Raw genomic sequence first — 23,347 nt, 5'->3', positions numbered from 1 at the left:
GGTGTGGTCTTTACAGGAAGGGGTGGGTCATATTTAAATTAGGGGCTGCACAAGTTTAGTCAGGCCTAGGGCAGCACAAAACCTAAATACACCACTGCATCTATGGCTGTTCACGCTCAACAGAAGTCGATATAAGGTTTTTCTTTTGTCAAATGGGATGTTGGGAAATTTTCATTTAATCAGTGTCAGCAGTCAATCAGCAACAGCGCTGATTAGTGTATTCTAACAGCGGAAGAGTTCCTGCTATAAGAATACAAAAACACACCTACCTTGTGTGGATGGGGGAATACGTTCAGGTTTTTTATTTGGTTGGCTGAAGCATGTGACCCCCTCAGCAGCCCATAACTAGGCCTGAGCACTGTAACATGACTGGTGGAGTGATGACACTCGTCCCCTTGGTTGCAAACAACGGCAAATTTTAGTGCTGGCTGTGACCATGGGGAAACAGGTAAAAGAGTCCAAAGAATCCTTTTACTTATTCATCAATGACAGAGGTAGCATGTTTACTTGAACCTTAGGACATTTCCATCCATTCTTGATTAAAATATTTTGTTGGTACCAAAGTGCCTATCAGTACTTTGCTGGTATTTTGACAAGGGCCCTTTTTTTCCTTGGTCATATTCATAAAATACTTGACACTTAACTATCAAAGATTGATACAAATCAAAATCAGATACTAGTGGGTCAAAGCAACATCATTTTATTGTCAATGTTTCGATGGAGCTCAGTCTGTCTTTCTCAAGACACTAAAACATGGAGGTGATTAAACTACAGAACTCAAAATCACACCCACCAACACACACCCCCACTGATGGTATCACACAGTGGAAATGTAAAAAAAATATAGGATAGAGTCATGGGCGTCCGCAAGTAGGGGACTTTAAAGTGGCTGTTAAGCCACTTTACCATCCTGTCTGGTCTGTTTAGTAATCCTGTGTGCCTGTGTATCTGTTTTAAAAAATAACACAATCTTTACCAGTTTTCAGAGCGACCAGCACCGCTCAAGTGACCCGTCGGCTCTCTCCTCTCCCCGTCTGACAGCTGCTTGCTGCGGGCTGGGCCGAGGATTCCTCGCTGACGTCAGGAGGGGAGGGGGAGAGAGGCAGCGGGTCATTTGTGCGGCGATTTGCCCTCTGAAACTTATAAAGAATGGCACAGACAAAGGATACACAGGATTAATCAACAGACTGTAGACAGGATATGAAACTTTAAATGAAACTACAGCGGGGGGGGGGGGGGGCACTGACACAGGAGCAGACAGGCAGGGAGGGAAGGGGAGAGAGGGAAGGGGAGAGAGGACAGAGGATGACAGGGGGGCTGTGGATGTCAAAGCCACGTAAACTGACCACGGTGTCAGGGCTCAGCAGTCATGGTATACCGTGGTCAGTTTACAGAGGGGAGGACATGACCAGGCAGGATCAGCCAAGTATTTTAGATGATATAAGGTGCCAAATTACACAGCACAAGCACTGTGCTGTATAACATGCTTTAAGGGAACAGGATCAATTTTTTTTTTTGGGTTAACAAATGCTTTAAAAATAAATGCTGCCGTTTAAAAACAAATACTCGAAATAAGTATAAGCCCTCCCCTTCATGACATTATTGAAAAGGGGCGGAGCATGGGTGACCTTGTCAATGATGCCCCCCCCCCCCAACCTAAAAAAAAGTTCTGCAGACGCCTCATGGATAGAGGTCAAAGAAAGGTCACAATAGAAACAAATCATGATAGTCCACCAAAAAAAAACTAAATAAATTACATCCTAGCTGAAAAAAAAAACTATATGGATATGGCCTGCATAAAAATGTTAAACGGAGAAAAAAATGTAGAAAAAGCAAAGAATATTTTTAGTCCTCACAAGATGGCAGTCAGTGCACATGGCAAACACCTGGCAGGAATGAACCACCCATAATTTGTAACATAACATATAGTAATAACATAATAGGATATTGTTTTTGTTAGGGCAAGATAATGACAGGTCATCTCAAATGAAAAATTAGAAAATAGCCACAAAAAATGCTGCAAAAGACTAAACACAAAAAAAAAAAACAAGTGTGAGAGAATGAATAGCAGCCTAGACAGGGCATGGACAGTAGATCCACAGAAAACACAAAGAGTGCACAAAGTTAGGAATACATACAGTACAACTGTATTTAACATGAATCAGTATACTAACAGCCAAATAAAATAATTTGGGGACTTAATCAACATAATGGGAACGGGGCACACTACCCCTGACAGAAGGAGTAAGTGTGGAAACCTACTAAGCCTCCCAATAAGGAAAAGGGACTGGACTCAGTGTGGTTGCCCAGTGCATCGGTGTGTGTAGTAGTCTATGCCATCAAGGAAGAGAAAGGTCTGGCGCAGTTGTCATCTCAAACACTGTGATAAAGCCATTGGAATATATGCACAAAAATCATGCAAAATGTCCAAATAAGAATCTGCTAATAAAGTGCATACATCAAAGTACATACTGTATAGAGAGCTACGTGATATGTTGTACATACACTAGAGCAGCCTTTTTCAACCAGGGTGCCTTCTAGATTCTTCAGGGGTGCCTTGGCAGAATGCCTAAAAATTGCTCCAAATTGCCCAAACATTGTGTACAAGCCAACAGGTGGATCAAAATTGCTTTGTGTTACACAAAGGCAAAGGTTTATATTGTGCAATTTTACAACCTTGGGCACCAGGCTGGTCAGCCACCAGCATCCTACCAACTGCTGACCTCATTGGTTGATAAAGAGGATACTGGGTACCTGCACAGACTCCTTGTTTGACCCCCTGCCCCTCCCTATTAGCACAGTGATCACGTTAGCTGTGTGATGGCAAAAAAATGAGGAAGAAATGTTAGGTAATCTGTTAGGAAAAAAAAAGAAAAAAACATACACAGCAATTGTAATTAACTCCTTTCCACCAACAGCACCTTCAACTCATTCTCAAACCTTTTTTTCCCCTTTTTTCTCCACTTCTCTCTCTTTCCTCATGTCTTTATTTTATCACTTCACACATGCACTCCATGGTCATTGGTCTTACTTAGTCTTTCAACAAATCTTCTCATCTTTATCCACTTGGTTTACCTTAATCCACCCAGGCACCCTTTCTCACTCTCTGGTTATTTATTTTCATTCCCTGGTCCACATTCATGTCTCTGATATAGCCAATATATATATATATATATATATATATATATTTATGACCATTATCATTTATTGGCTGCTATCCTACAGGAAGTAGCTGCTCACTTACTTACATTTATACTTTTTTATTTAGAGACTGGCCAGGTGTTTGATATACTTACAAAACATTCTCATTGCTCTCCTTGAATTGACACAATGCCTCTGGATCCTGCACCCTCAGCTCCCTGTTGGACTATTTGGCCGCCGCCGTATGGATGCACTGTTTCTAAGCTCAATGACGCGGCTATTTTTGTGAGTATGTTGTCTCCCCACATGGGTCATTGAGCATTCATACTCCAATAGCCATTTACCCTGCATGTTTATAATACAACTATAATAATTTATTTTCAGATTTACCTGCACACTTACACTCCTGACGAGTGGGCAATGTGACCCATGAAACGTGCGTCGAGTTTCAAGACATTTGTATTGATGTGCATATTGTTACTATCATGAGACATTTTAATATATTTGTATGACCATGTTCTGTTTTGTGTATGTCAAACATTCATGTTGTTTTACTTTTATATATTGGTTCTACACAATAAACCAGATACATTTCAACTTGAGTTTCATGACTATTGGGTCCACCTCATCTAAAGGCAATTTTCTCCTTTTTTTCCACCAACAGTATGTACAAATGCGGCCTCGCTGGAGTGGGCTTTTTTTTTTCGTGGGGCTGCATATATGCATATCTTTCTTTGTGCAGGGAGTGTGCTACACAGTGCTCTCCTTGCACAGAGACCGGGGTCTCACTGGGAGCCCTGGGTCCCGTACTAACCTGATCACTGTGATAGCCTCTGATTGAAAATAAAAAAAAAAATACCTAAATCAAGGGTTGATCTTTTTCAGTGTCAGGGTTAGAGTTTGGGTCAAGTAAGGGTCAAAGGTCAGGGTCAATGGTCATTGTCAGTATATTTTTGGGCAGGATTAAAAAAAGCAACATGCACACTATTGATTCTGGGCTGCACTATGGGCACATACAGCAACTAACATGCACATATGTGGTATCCCTGCGATCATCGGGAGCAGCATAATTTATTTTAGGTTATTCTTTAGTGGTAGGTTATGGTAGTATCAAGAATTAAACAGCTAAAAAAAAAAACTATACTATATTGGGCCAGTTTTCCTTTGATAAAAAAAAAAAAAAGGTTGGAGATATCCATTACCATTTACCACCAAATGAAAGCCCAAATTATTTTTGCTGCTAGTGCACTAATATAACTGCAATCACCTAACGCATAAGATATCCTTCGTCAGTGATATAAGGCTTGCAATTATTGAAACTGTTCATTAACCTCCCTGGCGGTATGATTCTTTTGGATTTTAGGTGCTGAAAGCGGTACCATTATTTTGCATGCAATTCTTGTGAATGAGCAGCCCAAACCAACTGTATATATATATATATAAATAATATATATAATAAATGTATACAGTTGGTTTGGGCTGCTCATTCACAAGAATTATGTGTATATATATATAAATATATACGTATATATATATATATATATATATATATATATATATATAAAAAGTACAGTAAAACTGCAGGAAAGGCCCCTGGGGGGCAATGTAATTTTATTTTATTTTGAATTGTATCAGTGTGTTTGGTGTGTTTCTCATTTGAATTTGCCGCCGGTTCCACCCCCCGGCGAACGTCACGTCGCCGGAGACAGAAGCCGGGGCTCGCAGACGATCGGGAGGAAGCTCCACCGCCGCATACCGCCCGCATTCTTCGCTGGATCCCGGAGAAAAGGTAAGTAAAACCTCTACCAGGATCCAGCGATCTTCCTAGCAGTACCCCGAGTGTGGCTCGAGGTTACCGCTTTTGGCTCTAAAATCTAACCCCGAGTCACGCTCGGGAATACCGCTAGGAAGGTTAAAGTACTAATACACTCTTTGGATGATAAATTCCAGGAGGCAAAAGCTAAACATAATTTGTACATAGATGCGGGTGTGTGCATGTGATAGGGCCTTTGTTTTGTTCTATTTAAAATTCATATGTAGGAGGTATGTAGTTAGTGTTATAAGTATAATTAGTTTAATTAGCATGACTCTTTAGATCATCTTGTTCCTTATGATGACACCACAGAAGAAAATCAACAGGTGCCTGTTCAGTTTCCAAACTCAGCTGCTATAGTTGTCCTAGGACATCCTAGGTCAGTGGGGTTAGTTTACTAAAGGCAACCAGACTGTTAATCTTGTAAAGGAAGTTGCGTTTTGCAAGGGAATTTTCCTCACAGCTTAGTGAATGAGGTGAAATTGTGCTAACTTTTATAATTCAATCATGTGCAAGCAAAATGCATTTTTTTCCTTGGATATGCTTAGGTATTCTTTGCAAATTAAAGAACTGTATTAAGCTCTGGGGAAAATTCCCTTGCAAAGTGAACTGATTTTTAAACATTATTAAAGCAACCCCACTGTCTCTGTACGATGTATAGAGCCGGCTGCAGCAACACTGATATTCCTAAAGAAAAGAATGTAATTTAAACTTGCTCATGGCTGTAATGCATTGCCGACTGTAGGGACCCCCATCCCCCCCTCCCCCAGCCCATACCAGTCCCTTCTGGTCTGGTATGAATTTCAAGGGGAACTCCACACCAAAATGTAAAAAAAAATCCATACCAGACCCTTATCCAAGCATGCAGCCTGGCAAGTCAGGAAAGGGGGGGGGGGGCGAGAGCCCTCCCTTCCTGAACCATACCAGGCCACATGCCCTCAATATGGGGGATGGGTACTTTGGGGCAGGGGGGGCTCTGCCCCCTCACCCTAAAGCACCTTGTCCACATGTTGATGGGGACAAGGGCCTCTTTCCTGACAACCCTGGGCTGTGGTTGTGGGGGTCTGCAGGTGGGGGGATTATCAGAATCTGGTAGCCCCCTTTAACAAGGGGCCCCCAGATCCCACCCACCAATGTGAATGGGTATCGGGTACCACCGGAATATGGGGGCCCCCTTTTTAAAGGGGGCTTCCGGATTCTGATAAACCCCCCACCCGCAGGCCCCTACAATCACAGCCAAGGGTTGTCGGGAACAGGCCTTTGTCCCCATCAACATGAGGACAAGGTGCTTTTGGGGGCACCCCAAAACACCCTCCACACATTGAGTGGCCTGGTATGGCTCACCCCCCCCCCCTTTCCTGGCCTGCCAGGCTGCATGCTCGGATAAGGGTCTGGTATGAATTTTGGGGGGTCCCCACACCAATTTTTTAAAAATTCTGTCATAAGGTTCCCCTTAAACACTTAAATACAGGGCACTTTCACCCCCTTCCTACCTAGACCAATTTTCAGCTTTCCGTTCTCATTGGTGTCTATAGGAAATCTTGGTCAGCTTGACATGGCACTGCTCCCTGTCTTTAACATTGGTATCTTTGGGAAATCTCTGTCAGCTTGACATGGCATTGCTCACGAACCATAAGTGACAGGGACACCCAAGTTGGGAAACACCAAGAGGGGACCCAGGACTACAACATATCCATACATTTTAAAAGTGGAATATGTCTGTACATTACACTGACTGCACTAATTTGACTGAACCTCCCCCACTATCCACTAACTACCTTCCTAATCTCCATTGTCACACACTGCCGTGTAAGCAGCAGTCTTGTATATTGTGGGGCGTGGTTGGCTAACGGCACACTGCCTTTGGCCAGTCATGGCTCTGACAGGACATTGTGCTGTGATTGGCCAAAGCATACAGGTCAGGTGCATGCTTTGGCCAATCATATGCACTGCAATCACACAATGCATTATGGGGTGCTCATCGGCCGGCAAACTTCCCGCCGAGCGTCCCGGGTGTTTGTGTGTTCAGCGAACACACGAACATCCGATGTTTGAGTCTAACTTTAGGTTCGACTCGAACATAAAGCCCATCCTTATGTACACTACACTACTAAAGGCTTGCCATCTGCAGTCAGGGTAGGAATACATGTGTAAGGTACCCAGCTGTGTAATTGTCAACTATACCTGTATATTGAAAATTACTGTAAAGGCCAACAGTAATAATTCAGTTTGATGTGGCTAGTGAAAAGTTCACCTGCTGACTTCTTATCTTTTTCAGGAAGTCCATGGCAGGGATAGAGCACCAACATTCCAAGCATGTCAATCTGACACAGCTATTACAAAGATAAATGATAATCTTCCCTACTAAATGTATGGAGAACCTAACCAAGATTCTATCGTATGATTTCAAAATGGATGAAGAATAGATAACTCAAATATGAATTAGATAAAATATTCAAAATATTCATAGGACATAGAAATTGATTTATAATGAACTGATTCAGTAATTCTTCTTCTGACTAAATAAAATACCAATGTGAAAAGTTATATGATAATATATTTTGTTATAATTTTGCTTTAGTTTTCTACTGAATGTTTCCAAGCCTAAGCTGGCCATACATTGCTTAGAGGGAAAATTGAAACCAATTCCTCATCTACATGCTCAAGGGGGGTGAGGGAATCCTCCCTGCTGCACCATTGTATTCTGACAGCAGAGAGACTCCCCCACTGTCAGAATACACAGATTAGGCCTATAGCCACTGTACAAGTGGCTTTTATCTGACGGAAAGGTTGAACAGAAATCAGTTAGTAGATCAACCTCTGTTCAACTGCAGTGGCCACGCATGGATCAAAATTCAGCTGGCTACCTTACTATAAAAGTGATCTAAGGGCTAAATGATAAATATCAAGGGGAAGTTAAAAATGTTAAAAACAATAATAGTAACACATACATACAGACACAATTAAGAAAACACTAGTAAATGCAGATAATATATATTTACCAGAGTATCAGTTGTTTGCAGAACGTCATCAACAGCACACAAAGTATTAACCTGTAAAATCATAGTGCAGATAGAGCATATTTACAGCATAAGAAACATACACTGAAATTTCGTCTAGCCAAAATATATATATATATATATATATATATATATATATATATATATATATATATATATAAAATTATATATATAATTATATATACAGTGTATATCACACACAGACACAAATACTCAAGAAAAGGGATTAAAAATCTAAATCAAAATCAAAATAAAACTTACCAGAGTTTCTTTTAATGCTTTATAAAGAGCTTCATAATTGTCGTCATTAAGTTTTGTTCCCTATTATAAATCAAACATTTAATAATATTAATATTAGGTTATATTTTTAAACTTAGTAAAATTTAAAAAACTTTGCTCAAATCAATATGTAACAAACGTATCATACCAAGACAACTAAAAATACTGTACTATTAGGCTGTGATTACAGATTGAGAGTGACAGAAAAGTAGCTAGACAAGCATAGTCAGTAAAAAATGTGAATATATTATTGATTTTGAGTGAACACATTTTATTTTCGAAACAATGTATATTGATACACAAGGGTTAAAAAGATTGGACATGGAAAATATGCTTAAAATATATACTTTATTAAATTTAATAAAGTAATTTTTATATAAAAAGAAAAAAATCATATTTAAGTATAAATCCACACAAAAGTGACACTTTCCTTTTTGGTGAATGGTGGAGAGTAAAAGTATATCTAAAGCTAAACTTTTTTTCATTTTGGAAGGAATATGGGACGGTTATAACCTCAGATAGAGTTTTTTTTATCTGTGCTTTCTATCAGGGAAGTTTCCGTTTACTTGCTGTCCTGAACACACAACAGAAAGTGAGAAGAAATCTCTCCGAATTGAAGGTAAAACATATTTTAGTTGTCACTATTGGACATTTTTACCATTATTCCTGTTCTGGTCATAACTCAACATTTTAAAGTTTTTCTTATTTTCTATCTAAATGACAATGGTCTCTAGGACAAAGAGAGAGAATAATGTTCCTTAGCTTGGACAAAGATTTGGCCTTTAATACACTTTAATTTACCTTATGGATTCTTATATCTATGGGGGGCTCTGTTATTAAGACAACTGCGCTTCAATTCCTGCTTTTGCACACCTGCTGTTGCTTTTATTGGTAGGTTCCCACACTAACTGTTGGAATAGTTAGATTTTTTTTATTTTTATTAAGGTACGCCCAATGAACTCCTAGGTGGACAGGGCTTAAAACCCTAAAAAATATTTGAATAAAAAGACTCGCTTATTCCTCAATGTTTTACCTATAAGGCCTCTTGCACACGATAATCCTGTTTGAGCATCTTGCAGCTTGAAAAAGCTCAGTACAGCTTTTTTTTCTGAGCTAAAATGCAGCCCATTAATTGTAATGTGCCTCTGCACACAGGTGCGTAAACAAGCGCTGTGCATACTTCAGTAAGAACAAAACAGAAAAATCTGCATCTTTGGTCAGTAATTTAAGCCTCAATGCACGCAAATACGCGCAAATACATTTAAAAAAAAATGTCTGCAAATGTATAGATGCTCAAACAGGAGTATTGTGTGCAAGAGGCCAAAAGAAGATGCTCAAACAGGAGTATTGTGTGTAAGAGGCCTAACTACAATATCACTTTTGAGTAGACTGACCCTTAAAAAGGCTCCATGCACATTGGCTTAAAACAGGAGTTTTGTGTTCTGCCTGTAGAAGCAGCTCAATGTTATCCTATGTGTCCATGCACATTAGGACGATTACAGGCATATTTTGAGCTCAATGTTTAGAGGCAGGTAAAAAAAACCTTTCTGATTTGCGTTTCTGATTGGAGCTTACTGACAGAAAAAAATCAAAACTCTTCTAAAATCATTTAAACTCTGTACAAAAAATTCTCTTTATGAGTGTTTTTTTCTGCCAGGAGAACTGTAGTTTTTTTAAGCTCAGCATGCATGAGCTTAAAGAAACATTTGATGTGAACAAGTGATTTGGAGGATCTGAAGGACTGCCACTGATAGTCAAAGAAGTCTAGAATACAAAGTAGTTACATTAAACAAAAAATTCAATTAAGGTGGTATTAAAGCCCAAAGCAAACATTTTATTAAGAGCTGGTCCACACTAGCGCGACTTGTCAGGCGACTTGTCAGCCTGACAAGTCGCGCTCCCTCGCGGTCCATTGACTGCTACAGGACCCATTCTGATAGGAGCAACACAAGTCGCCCCGACTTAGAAAAAGGGTCCTGTACTACTTCGGGGTGACCTCGGAGCGACTTGCATAGACTTCCATTATGTGAAGTCCATGCAAGTCGCTCCGAAGTCGTGGTGCATGGGAATGCACAAGTCGCCCCCGAAGTAGTACAGAGTCGTGTCACCATAGTGTGAACCGACTCTTAGTTTGCTGCTTACCAATTCTTGAATTTGGTGGTTACATTTGTTTCTATCTTTCTGTCTTTTATTTATCCTGGTCATTCTGCCAGTAAGGTTGTGGTTTTTCAACAAAACAAGCCGTCCTGCAGTTAGAGGGTTCAAACAAATCATTTACCGCTGACAGGGGTGATTACAATGATCAGCTTTTAATTATTAGTGTAAAACCTTTATCCCCTAAAGAACAAAACCCTTTTCTGTAATTGCTTATAAACTGTTAGCTTCTATTAACCACTTTAAGACCGGAAGGATTTGCCCCCTTTCTGACCAGGCCCTATTTTGTGATTCGGCACTACGATACTTTAACGGACAATTGCGCGGTCGTGCGACACTGTACCCAAATAAAATTGATGTCCTTTTTTTCCCACAAACAGAGCTTTCTTTTGGTGGTATTTGATCACCTGTGCCATTTTTATTTTTTGCGCTATAAACAAAAAAAGAGCAACAATTCTGATAAAAAACCCCCAATATTTTCAATATTTTTCACTTTCTGCTATATAACATTCTCAAAAAAAAAATTTTAAAAATCAAAATTTTTTAACATTTTAGGCCAATCTGTGTTCTGCTACATATTTTTGGTAAAGAAAATCGCAATAAGGGTATTTTGATTGGTTTGCGCAAAATGTATTGCGTCTACTTACTATGGGAAAGATTTTATATCATTTTTATTGTTTTTTTTTTTTTTTTATTTACTAGTAATGGCAGCGATCTGCGATTTTTTTGTGGGACTGCGACATTGTGGCGGACAGATCAGACCCCTAACTGACATTTTTTACACTTTTGGGGGTACCAATGACATTACTACAGTAATCAGTGCTAAAAATATGCACTGTTACTGTAATAATGACATTGGCAAGGAAGGACTTAACCCTGTGGGTGATCAAGGGGTTAAATGTGAGCCTAGGGGAGTGATTCTAACTGTGGGGGGGGCGTGGCTTCTGAAATGACCAAAGAGACCTATGTTCCTATATAGAAGGATCACATGAGCTCTGTGATCATTTCAGGGAGAAGAGCGGTCAGCTGTGTTTACAACAGCCGACCATCCTTCTCTCTCAGCGGGGAACGATCGCGGGTGTCGGGCGGCAAACGGAGCCACCTAACACGTACATCGGCTTCACCGCTGCCGAGTGGGGCTGATAGCACACTGCCGGCGGAGCGCGCTCGACCCCTAGCTTCCCGCGCCCGTCCGACGTAGGTCTACGTTGGTTTGCGCAGGAGAGCCACCCTGCCGCAGTAAAAAGGTGGCAGGTGGTTGGGAAGCAGTTAATATATTAAAATTTGCTAGCGCATTTAACACTTTCCTCCCCTCAGACTGACATTGCTGCTGTTCAAAGGTGCCCCTTTTCTCCTTCCTCCAGAGTAGGGATATTCTTATACAGGAGGGGTGTTACTGGTCATATCACCAGGTAAAAACAGACGGCAAAAGCCTAAAAAATGAAAACTGATGCTGCCACTTCATCTAATGATTGGTAAGCTGCAATATATTACATTATTGGTTTTGGGCTTAATAACGCTTTAACCTTTCATGAAATAAAGTTGTGTTAATGGATTTTGTAATTACCAGTCCTTGGTCATAAAGACAAACCAACATGCCAGTTCTTAGAAGTAATTCACTTGAACTCTGTTAATAAAAAAAATACAAAAGAAAATAATGTTTTCAACTCTACTTTCAAAGTGCATTCTAACACTAGGGTGTGCATGTTTAAAGAAAGCTATTATGTTTTAGGGTCTGAGGTCAAATGCTTTTAAAAAAAAAACAAGTGTTGTCCTGTATTTGTGCAGGATCACATTTTTTCATGCAGGTCATCATTACTTAGACTGATGTCACACTTGCAACCTGCAAAAACAGATTTTCACAGCACTATGGAGATGACACTGGAGAGTTGTCGCCGAGAACAGGATTGCAAATGCTACATCTGCCTTACCTTTAGTCAATTTTTCTCTGCGGCTTATAGGTGGCTCAATTTATAGGATAGGCTTAGGGTCCTTTCACACGGGCTTTCTGCCCTGGGGATTCTGTTTTGCTCAGTGGGGATCAATCTGCCGATTACCGCTGAGCAGACGGATAACAGGTCAGTCTTCGCTCACTGTAGAGAGATCGCCGCTCTCCTCTATAGGAGATCGGATGAAAACAAACCGCCTTTCCGTTTTCATCTGATCCTATCCAATCCGATCCTACAGACAGATGGAAAATAGGGTTTCCATCCGTCTGCATTTCATGGACAGGATCGGATTGGATAGTAGCGGGTGTCAGCGGACATGTCACCATGAAAAATTGACAGGCGGACCTGATCGGAAAGCCCATGTGAAAGGACCCTTAGTGTTCTTCTTTAAACAGTTCTACAACTGTTTTTCCTTGCTATCTGTAACAATAACAAGTTGAGGTCTGACTGTGATACTTTTTTTTTTTAAATGGAATAACATTCTAATTTTTAGTACAAGCTTTTGGGTTAAAATATAAAAGTTAGTGCACATATAGAAGTATTATGGATAGTACAGATAGTACTTAATTGTTTTTGTTCACTGATATGGCCACAATCTGTAGAAATATGGGCATCACAGAAATATGAAGGCAAACACCAGGTGCTTGGAATCAAACTCTTATAAACTAAATAAAGAAATAAAGACTCACAGTTGAAAGTGGAATGGAGGAGGAATGTGAGTCACTTGCCATTGAGTATATTCCTGACCCCATACCCCAAACCGAGAGATTTAGAGTTTTTGTGAACAGGAAACATATTGGATATACGTTTTAAAAATGCTGTGTCATAATGGGCTCAATGAGGAATTAGACGTCAGGACTATTTTATGTTTCTTGAGCCTATTGCCAGGCTGTTTACACATCCTCGCTTGGGCCTCTTTTGTTACTGCTGTACCTCATATCCTCAATAGTATTTGAAACAATAATAATTTTTAACAATATTTATTCATATAATTATTATTTTTATCTTTGATTATTATTTTTTTGTATACTTTCCGTATATTTACTTGACTTCTACTTTGCTCTGATATACATTGTAATTTATGTTTTTATTTATCTTTTTTTTTTCCTCTTGTTACATGTTTCCCCATCTCCATGTGTCACCTTGATATTTTTTTATTGCACATAATTAAATGTTATGTTTATCCTCTTTATAGGTATGACACCAATTATTGATGGAAATATCAGTCCGCTTGTGTATATATACTATCCCTCCTCAGCATATTTTCAGGTTTGAAAAAGGCAATATCTCTGAAATGCATTGCCTGGATATGCCCAAACGCTTTCCAATCATTTTTTGAGTCTGCACTCTGCTAAACCCCAAGAGCCAGTTCTATTCTTCAGTTTTGCTAAAACCCTCCATGAGCCTCTCCGCTCTTTCGCTGAGTTACAGGCTCACACCAAGATGGTCAGTCCACTCAGATCCAGGAATTACAGCTTATCAAACTTACATAGGTACATAGGTTAACATTCTCCCCTGATCCCGTCTCCTCCAGCCTCCGCATACCAGAACCTGGATTGGCAGATGGGCAGTACAATTTTCCAACCTGCAAGCTTCTCCACTGTATTGCACACATCTGAGCCTGTCTACTTCCTCATCACCTACTAACACCTGGATCAGTAGGTCAGCTTATTTAGCACAGTGCACACTAGAGCCTGCATTCCTCCCCAGTCTACCCTGAGCCTGCCCACTCTATCCTGCACACACTAGTTCTTAGACTGGCAGACCGGCAGTACAGCTTCCAAGCTTCTCTGCTCTTGCACTGTATCCCACACATCTGAACAAATATTTGGATTGGCAGATCAGCACAGGATATTCCTGTACCTGTCAGCTTCTGTATTAAATACATCAAGTACATTAAGCACAGCATATACTTGAACCTTCCATCTTCTTTATTGTTTATGCCAGAACCTGGATCTGCAGAATAAATCCCTTTGAGCACTGCCTCTTAAAATCACCTACAGATGGTTGATTTCTGAATCGGATGATGTGACCTACTGCTCTTCCCATTTGATCTCTGCTTGTAAAATATTCAAGTTTTCCAGCTCCTTCCGAACCATACAGAAACACAATCTGTGTCTACAGCTGTTAACCTGCCAGCCTTCTCTTTTAGCCTGTCATCATTCACTTCAAAGACTTTCCAGAGACTCAAGCCCATTCATTGACAGATCAACGGATTAACATATGTGATCCTTTACTCACATTCATCTACTATTTCTGTTTTATCTCTTTCTTTATATAGGGGCAGCACAGTGGCAAAGTGGTTAGCACTCTCACCTAGTAGCATTAGGGTTGTCTGTTCGACACTACTTGCCTGGAGATTGCATGTTCGCCCTGTGCCTGCATGAATTGACAGCGCTATATACACTATATTACCAAAAGTATTGGGACACCTGCCTTTACACGCACATGAAGTTTAATGGCATCCCAGTCTTAGTCTGTGGAGTTCAATATTGAGTTGGCCCACCCTTTGCAGCTATAACAACTTCAACTCTTCTAGGAAGGTTGTCCATGTCCACAAGGTTTAGGAGTGTGTCTATGGGAATGTTTGACCATTCTTCCAGAAGTGCATTTGTGAGGTCAGGCACTGATGTTGGATGAGAAGGCCTGACTTGCAGTCTCTGCTCTAATTCATTCCAAAGGTGTTATATCTGGTTGAGGTCAGGACTCTGTGCAGGTTAATTAAGTTCCTCCACCCCAAACTCGCTCATCTATGTCTTTATGGACTTTGCTTTGTGCACTGGTCCAAATTATTTGGTGGAGGGGGATTATGGTGTGGAGTTGTTTTTCAGGGGTTGGGCTTTGCCCCTTAGTTCCAGTGAAGGGAACTCTTAAGACATCAGCATACCAAGACATTTTAGACAATTCCATGCTCTCAGCTTTGTGGGAACAGTGTGGGGTTGGCCCTTCCTGTTCCAACATGACTGGGCATTAATGCACAAAGGAAGATCCATAAAGCCATGAATGAGCAAGTTTGGGGTGGAGAAACTTGACTGGTCAGCACAGAGTCCTCACCTCAACCCGATAGAACACCTTTGGGATGAATTAGAGTGCAGACTGTAAGCCAGGCCTTCTTTCTACCATCAATGCCTGACCTTACAAATACGCTTCTAGGACAATGGTCAAAAATCCTTATAGACACACTCCTAAACTTTGTGGACAGCCTTCCTAGAAAAGTTGAAGCTGTTATAGCTGCAAAGGGTCGGCAAATTCAATATGGAACCCTACGAACTAAGACTGGGATTCCATTAAAGTTCATGTGGGGGCAGGCATCCCAATACTTTTGGTAATAGTGTAAGTACCTGTAATCAAATTTAATTTCTAACACTTTGATTCCAAGTACCTGATGTTTGCCTTTAATTTTTTGGGTATTTGTGGACCTCCCCAAGTCTGGGCGTTTTTACTTTAGGCTGTTGTAAAGATCAGTGTAGTTTAATTTAATTCTATGTTTACCCCTCCCTCTTGACTGGTGCCAATAGTACAAACTCTTTTTTTTTCTGGCCATTTACCAGAAGCTTTTTATCACATTTCCACCACATTTTAAGCAAGGTTAAAAGCAGTAATATGATTAAAAAAATAGTGTGAAAGAAGAGTTGCTTTGGATGTCAAAGGCTGTATGTCTAAAGGCATCTGTGATGGGAACCTGGCCCTTTCTGCATTCGTCTTTGGCTATCTTTGGAAGCTGCTTGAAAGCCCTGAAAACCCAGCAATCCAAAGCTCTGACACTCCCCTGACCAATAGAAATGTATGCCTTGCAGAGTGGGTGTGGCTAATTTCTGACTTTGACTCTGAGAGTCAAGGTCTGTGCATTAAGATCTAGAGGTTTCCCGAAGACCAAGAAAGATAACCAAAAGCATCTGTCAATGCTCATGTTTAACATAAGAGCTCAGATTTTATGTATGTTCCATGTGACGTGTTTACTTTAAAACATTTAAGAAACTGCAGCAGCATCACATGATGAATGTGTACATATGTTTGTGATGCATCATACATTTTCTTTATAGAAATAATGATAACAAGTATTAATACAGACTGTTAATGATTTGATTATACACAACGATGGAAGCTGTGGAACACTGTCGACAGTAGGGGCTTCTGGAACTTTTGGAAGATCAGGCGAGGGCACACTACCAACAGAACTACCAAGGATGGCATTCACAGGAGGAAGAGAACCTAAAATTGTAAAGTTAATCATAGTTAAAGAATAACTGTAATCTTTTTAAATTGAGAAATACAGTGGCTGCCTTTGCAAACTTCTATCTGAACATGCTACTTTGTAAGCCACTGACCTGGAAGAAATGTTTACATCAGGAAAGTCAAAATGATGACAAATCCCCTTATCTGTTCTAGGTCAGTGGTTCAGAACCTACTAAAACCATTGTATCAACCTTATTACTAGGAAACTAGCATTTTCAGAAGAAGAGGTCAGCAATAGTAGTTTACAAGATTTCACAATACTGCTTTCCTTTAAAGCGTAACTCCACCTTTGTTAAGAAAAAAACATTCCCCTTAGGGTCATCTCTGTACATTACAAGGATTTTAACAAACTTTGTTGCAGATTCCAACCTTTTGTTATTCTGAAGAAATCCTTGTTTGTTCCTTCTGTGCCTCTGTGCTGAGTGGGTCTAATGGGAGTGGTTTCATAATTATCGATCACCTGTGGCAGCTGCAGGGCTCTAATGAGGAAATCTGCTGGGCCTGCTTCCCTTTAGATGTGTTCCTATTGGAATTATCTCACCAAAAATAACATTTTTGTTGCAGGGGATGCCAGAAATCTGACTTGCATTTTAGGCAGACTTCTGGGAAAATTGGTGAGCCAATCGCACAAGCAGGAAATGATGTTTTTGGGGTGTGGTCAGTATACATTCTGTGTACAGAATACCTCCAGGTAGCCATATTGCATTGCATTTTCAGAAAATTACAACAGCTGCAGATTGAAAAGGAAAGATAATTTTTAATAATGTTCAATTACAATATGATTTGTGTTGTAATTGTATACGCTATATGGTTTTTTTCTTTGTTTGTTGATTTTTTTCCCCACGAAAGTGGAGTTACCTTTTAAAGTTTAACTGCAGGCAGTGAAAACAAAATCACACATATCTGTATTCATAAATACATCCTACATTCTTTTTTAAAGGAAGCAGAATAACTACCTAAACGGTGAACCTCCTGCAGTCCACCATACACCAGAGTCCAGTTTCAGGTGAGGGAGAAACAGCACAAGGTGCCAGACAGATGTGCTGAAGTTCAAGGAGCATGCTGATAGGAAGAAAGAGCAGAGTGACCGTCCGAGAAATTAACTTATCAGTCTGCTGCTTCTCCTTTTGCTAACCAGTCACTGGCTGGGGAAGGAAAAGACCTGGAAATGTTCCTGAACTGCAGCAGAGAAAAATCAGGTCTCCTGCACTGAAAACTAGGCTGTGCTGTGTGGTAGAGTTGTGTAAACCTCATGTATGGATAGAAGAAATACAAATTCTTTGACAGGTAAACTGGCAGCTTTATCATTTTTTAATCACCTCCCACTCTGCCTATAATAAAAAAACGGCCAAGTGGGAGCACTCTTATCCTGGGTGGACATCATTTGACATCCTCCAGGTGCACACACTGCATGTGCCCTAGGAACAGATTGCAACAAAGCAATGCTGTACACCGGACACAACAAAAGACAGGTCGTTGTATGAGTGGATGCCATTTATAAAGATAATTGCTTATAACAGTGATCCTTATTGTGATAAGCAATCATAGTGTATGGTGACACTGTACTGCTCTGGTCACAGTATAGAAGACAAAATTGTAAAATAAAAAAAGTAAAAAAAAAAAAAGAAAAAAGTTATAATTTTTTTTTACATATTGTCAGCAGTCAGTTTCCCATGATCACTGCCACACCAGTCATATGATAACTGGTGTACTGCTCTGGTGACAGTATGTAAAAATAATGTAGAAAATAAACACATTTTATTTAGTTTCTTTATTAAAAATGACAACAATTACAACTTTGAAAAACTATGACCCTTACTAAATACCTTGGACTGTCTTCTTTACAAAAAGGGGTATTTTTACTGTATAAGTGTTGCATGACTGAGTAATTGGCATTCAAAATATGACTGGCGGCTGAAAAAGTTTTCTGGACAGACAAACATGGAAAATACACTAGGCATTTTTCCCTCTGTTTCACCTGGTGATCTGACCAGTAACACACCTCCAGTATTAGAGTGATTGGATACTCTGACAAACTAAAGCAAACTCCAGATTACACTGCAGTTGCACAAGCAGTTACAGCAAACAGTTTTTTTCTTGGGGGGGGGGGGGGGGGGATAAAGGCTTTACATAAATAATAAAAGCTCATATTATTGTAAGCACCCCTGCCAGAGGTAAGTGTTTTTGTTTAACCCTCTAACTGCTACATCTGCAGGGCAGCTTGTTCTGTTGAAAAGCAAGCAGATAAGAAAAAAAAGGAGAGAATGTTTAAAAAAGTTTAAAAAAGAAAACAAATGCAGCCTTCACATCTAATCACATCATTGGTAAGGTGCAATATAATAAATGTTTGCCTCTGGGTTTAATACTACTTTAATAAATGTAATCTCATCAGTGCTTGGTAATTTATTTAAAATATTCTGCTTCTACACACAGTGTGGAATCATATAAATGGCTCAGTAAGGCTCTATTCACACCTAGGTGTTTTTTGTCTGCTCTAAGCCTCAGCTCTAAAGACAAGACAAATCTCATTCATTTCAATGGCCCCTGTTTACATCTGAGCGTTCTGCCACTTAAAGCAAATCGCCCGTCACTCAAAAAAGGCGTTTTTATTTTTTTTCATTGGTCACTTATCAACCTAAACACGCTTGCACAAAATTTCTTCAAAAACGCATTTAAAACGCCTGAAAAAAGCGATTGTAAAACTGCTGTAAAAATAGCGATGCCTACAGGTGAACGTAACCTAATAATTAACCCTTACAGACACAAATATATTGATCCTCTTATCTACCTGCATATTACTAGTCAGGGTTTACCTTACTGAGAACAATAGACTCTCTGTTGTCCATAATGACTAGTTTTTTTTTTTTTTTTTTTTTTAATTAATCTAAATCTTTGTTATGAATAGCAAAATAACAATGTGCTTAGTCGCACTGACATGCACTATATTTATGTCAAGTGGGATTTTTAATGATAGGGCTTGTTTAATAACTAGAGAAAAAAAAGGTTCCTGTGTTACAGCACATTTATTCAATACAGTACTGCTTTTCTTCGAAAATATTGTTATATTACATTTCACATGTCGCAAAGTCCATATAAAAAAAGTTAAAAGAAGTGTTATTAGGAAACAGCTACCTTTTAGATACAGTATAAACACTAAGTGGCGGTTCACACATATGCAATGTCAGACATTGCTTGTGATTCGCACCGTACTGCTCTGCAAATCATATGCGATGTCTGTGCGATGCAAATTCAGCCATGCAGATGGCATGGCTGGATTTGCATTGCATTTGGACCAAAGTCGCACTGGACCCTTTTGTTGGTCCACACCAGAATCAGATTGCATGGGTGTTCACACCTATGCGATTCGATTCCTCTCTGAAATGACAGTTCACACTGCGATATGCTAATGAATCTGTGGGTGTCATTAACTTTGTATTGACACTCCCAGCAGTTCACATATGGCAATGTGAACTGCCTGCAAGTCGGGGGCGATGTGGGAACCCGCAGTGGATTCACAGGGTTCCCGCATCGCACCAATGTGAACCGGCACTAAGTGTTTAATTAAGTCTCCATCGACAAAAAAATTAAGTAGAAGTGATGTGGCTTCTATTACTGCCTTGTATCTCTAGGGCTAGGATGGGCTTCTTGTAACCATGACACCCGTGGCTGGTGGTGAAGCTACAAACCCACCCTAAATGGTACTGTCTGTTACTGCTTCTCTTGTCAAATGTTGCATTTTCCATTTGAATACAGCTACATGCATTCATCAGAGAAAGAAAGATGACCACAGTGACCAAGCCCGGGTGTGTGGGACGAAACATGTCAGAGCGCGTGTCTAGAGAGGCCACACTCACTCATACTGTATATTCATATGCATTGGGTTGGTGAGCAGTGTTCCTTCCTTTCTCTGATGATGCTTCTACACCCCTGAATGGGGCATAGGCGCCTGCTCCTGTCACTGCAACTGGCAGGGAGATCTTTGTCTCAGTTTAGAGCTGCACTGCAACTTATACTTGAGCTACATGCACTCAGTTATAAAACTAAGCACACAAATAACTTTTATGTCTGGCAGATCACTTTTTCCTACATTTAGATGTTCTTGCTATAAAGTAGGTTTAGCTGCATTTAGTCACATTTACATGCTTTTAGCAACTTTTAGTGCTGGTTCACACATATGCAATGTTTTGGGTACAAACAAATAATCAGTAGGGTCTATAAAGCCCAGAAAAAAAAAAAAGTTAAACGGGAAACAAAATGATTTGGGCACAAATTAATAATCACTAAAAAATTTACTCATTAAAATATAAATTGCAATATACTATGCACTAAACTATTAGTTATTGTACTAAATGGAAATAGTCTGTTCACTTTGCAAGTTTAGTTGCACTCATTTCCCCAGAGCTTAGTGAATGTAGTGAAGCATTGTAGAATTTCATCATCCAATCATGTGCAAGCAAAAATGCTTTTTTTTTTTTTTTTCGTGCACCTGATTGGGTATTCTTTACAAAGTGAAACTTCAACATATTCACTTATTCACTAAGCTTTGGGGAAAATGAGTGCAACTGCTAATGCAAAGTGCACAGTCTACAGTACTGTATTTGCCTATAGTAAATCAACTCCATAGTCATTAAACTTTGCTCTTGTTTTGTTAGATTCCTTATACTGTTGGGATCCAGTTACATTTACATTTTCTGTTATTAGACAAACATCTGAACATTTTTCCCAAAATTCATCAGAACTGGGCTTATGCACTCTAATGGAAGGGGCTGGGAAGCATTCCTCTCTTTATTCCGTATATTCTTTAATGGATGGCCATCATGCACACACATTGTACTACCTAAGGCACATAAACTATTTACATTTGAAGGCAAGGCATCAAACTTAAACATCATTCAGTAGAGAAACCTCCTGTATACGCATGGTCAAAATTGATCTCTTAAGCAGAGCTAAGTAGAGTAATATAAGTACGAAGTCTAATTGTGGCACTTATAAGACACTGTTTTGTACAGTCTTGTTACCTAAATGCATTTGTGGTGAAAAAGGTAGCTTTATGTAATTAACCTTTCGACACATGCCTGGGGGCTTTTTCTAAACAGTAGGAGCTTCTGTATGTTGGGAGCACCTTCACACAGCTCTTTAAAATTATATATAATAATATAAAAACATACTCACATTATTACAGGTAATATGATTTTCAAAGATCAGTTAATCAAATAAAGTAAATAAAAAAGGGGGCAGTTTTTGTTAAATAAAAATAATGTCAAAAATATCAAATGAAAAATAGAATAGATACACATAGACAAAGACAAATAATTTTGTGACCAAATTATAAATTATGTGAATATACATACATATATATATATATATATATATATATATATATATATATATATATATATATATATATATATATATATATATATACACATGCACACACACACACATATATATATATATATATATATATATATATATATACATGCACACACACACATATATATATATATATATATATATATATATATATATATATATATATAATGAAAGTACAGTTTTTCTTTTGCTTATTCAATTCATTTATGCTCAAAAACACAGTTACATATTTTTGGTGAGAATTTACATCAAGTTCATCTAACATTATAAAACATTATAGCTCTAATTCTACCATTTAAGGAATGGACATGGTTTTGCTATTAAAGTATTTATATTAATTTTAAATAATATAGCTTGCTTACCAGACTCATAGAGAAAGTTTAGAGCAAACAGCAAAGAGTAAACACCGGTCTTCATGGTGCCGCCTTTCAGTTTGTAACTCAGAGTGATTTTCTCTGATTGTGAAGATACATTTGATTGTGGTTCATCTTTTTTATACTTTAAGTAAACAGTGACATGTCACAGTCATGTGTTGCAGCACATAGATCATGACGAGGTTTGTTGCTGTTGGCAAGAGCTCAGAGCACAACCCATGTTTGCTACTTTTTTCCACCAGGTATTGAGTGCAAATGTCAGCTAGTCACCATAAACACATCCCTAATTCTCCCAATTAAAGTGATTATTTAAAAAAAAAAAAAAAAAAAAACATTTACAAACAGGTTTATATTTACCTGCTCTGTGCAATAGAATTGCACAGCGTGAACTTGAAAGCTGCTCTTCTCAGTTCCCCTGACCGCATCGCTGGCTCCTCCCCTCCACCGCGTGCCCCTATAGTAAGCCACTTTGTATGAGAATAAGGGGGCGGGGCTGAGTCCTGCTGTCTATTGACACAGACAGCGGGATTTGCCCCACTTCCTACTCCCTCATTATTGGCTTTAGGTTGGATATATTTTTATTAGTATTATTTCAGCATATTAAAATCAAAACATATGAGGGTACCAAAAAAATAGAGAAAAAGAAAGGGGGAAAAAGTATATAAATTATCCAAAAGGTACAAAAGGATATCACAATTGCCACTTTTTACGATGAACCATTTTAAGTAAGCATCGTATAATTGTTACAAGAGAGAAAAAGATAAAGGGGAAAGGATTAAAAGATTGTAGGAAATAAAAAAGGAAAAGTAGATTGGTTAACAATTAGATTGACAGGATGTAATCTGTAGATCATTATTGGGTTTAATTGACCGCAGAGGTAGCCATCGCCTCTGCCTCAGGAAAGCCAATGAGACCAGGAAGTGAGGGGAGGAAGAGGTGCAAATGTGCACAGCTGGATCTAATGAGGGCTCAGGTAAGTAAAAGGGGGAAGGATAAGGGGGGGGGGAT

The 23,347-nt window shown here is 39.2% G+C and overlaps 1 protein-coding gene across 1 annotated transcript in view; it reads right to left on the bottom strand.

Annotated features, from left to right (window-relative positions):
* The window catches only part of LOC309552635 (uncharacterized protein), a gene marked incomplete at its 3' end in the record, with an annotated part of 111,464 nt that extends 89,014 nt beyond the window's left edge, over nt 1–22,450 (bottom strand). The window contains exons 1-5 of the mRNA XM_082253575.1: nt 22,328–22,450; nt 16,429–16,568; nt 11,975–12,034; nt 8,236–8,295; nt 7,957–8,007 (exon numbers count right to left, since the gene is read on the bottom strand). Of these exons, the coding sequence (XP_082109701.1) occupies nt 7,957–8,007; nt 8,236–8,295; nt 11,975–12,034; nt 16,429–16,568; nt 22,328–22,382 (366 nt within the window). The 5' untranslated portion in view covers nt 22,383–22,450. The remainder of the gene's footprint in view (nt 1–7,956; nt 8,008–8,235; nt 8,296–11,974; nt 12,035–16,428; nt 16,569–22,327) is intronic.
* Nucleotides 22,451–23,347: the final 897 nt, after the last annotated feature.

Source organism: Pelophylax lessonae (assembly GCF_965119305.1).
Source record: "Pelophylax lessonae genome assembly, chromosome: 4".
In the NCBI taxonomy this organism is placed as follows: domain Eukaryota; kingdom Metazoa; phylum Chordata; class Amphibia; order Anura; family Ranidae; genus Pelophylax; species Pelophylax lessonae.
This window is presented reverse-complemented; position numbering and strand designations above follow the sequence as displayed.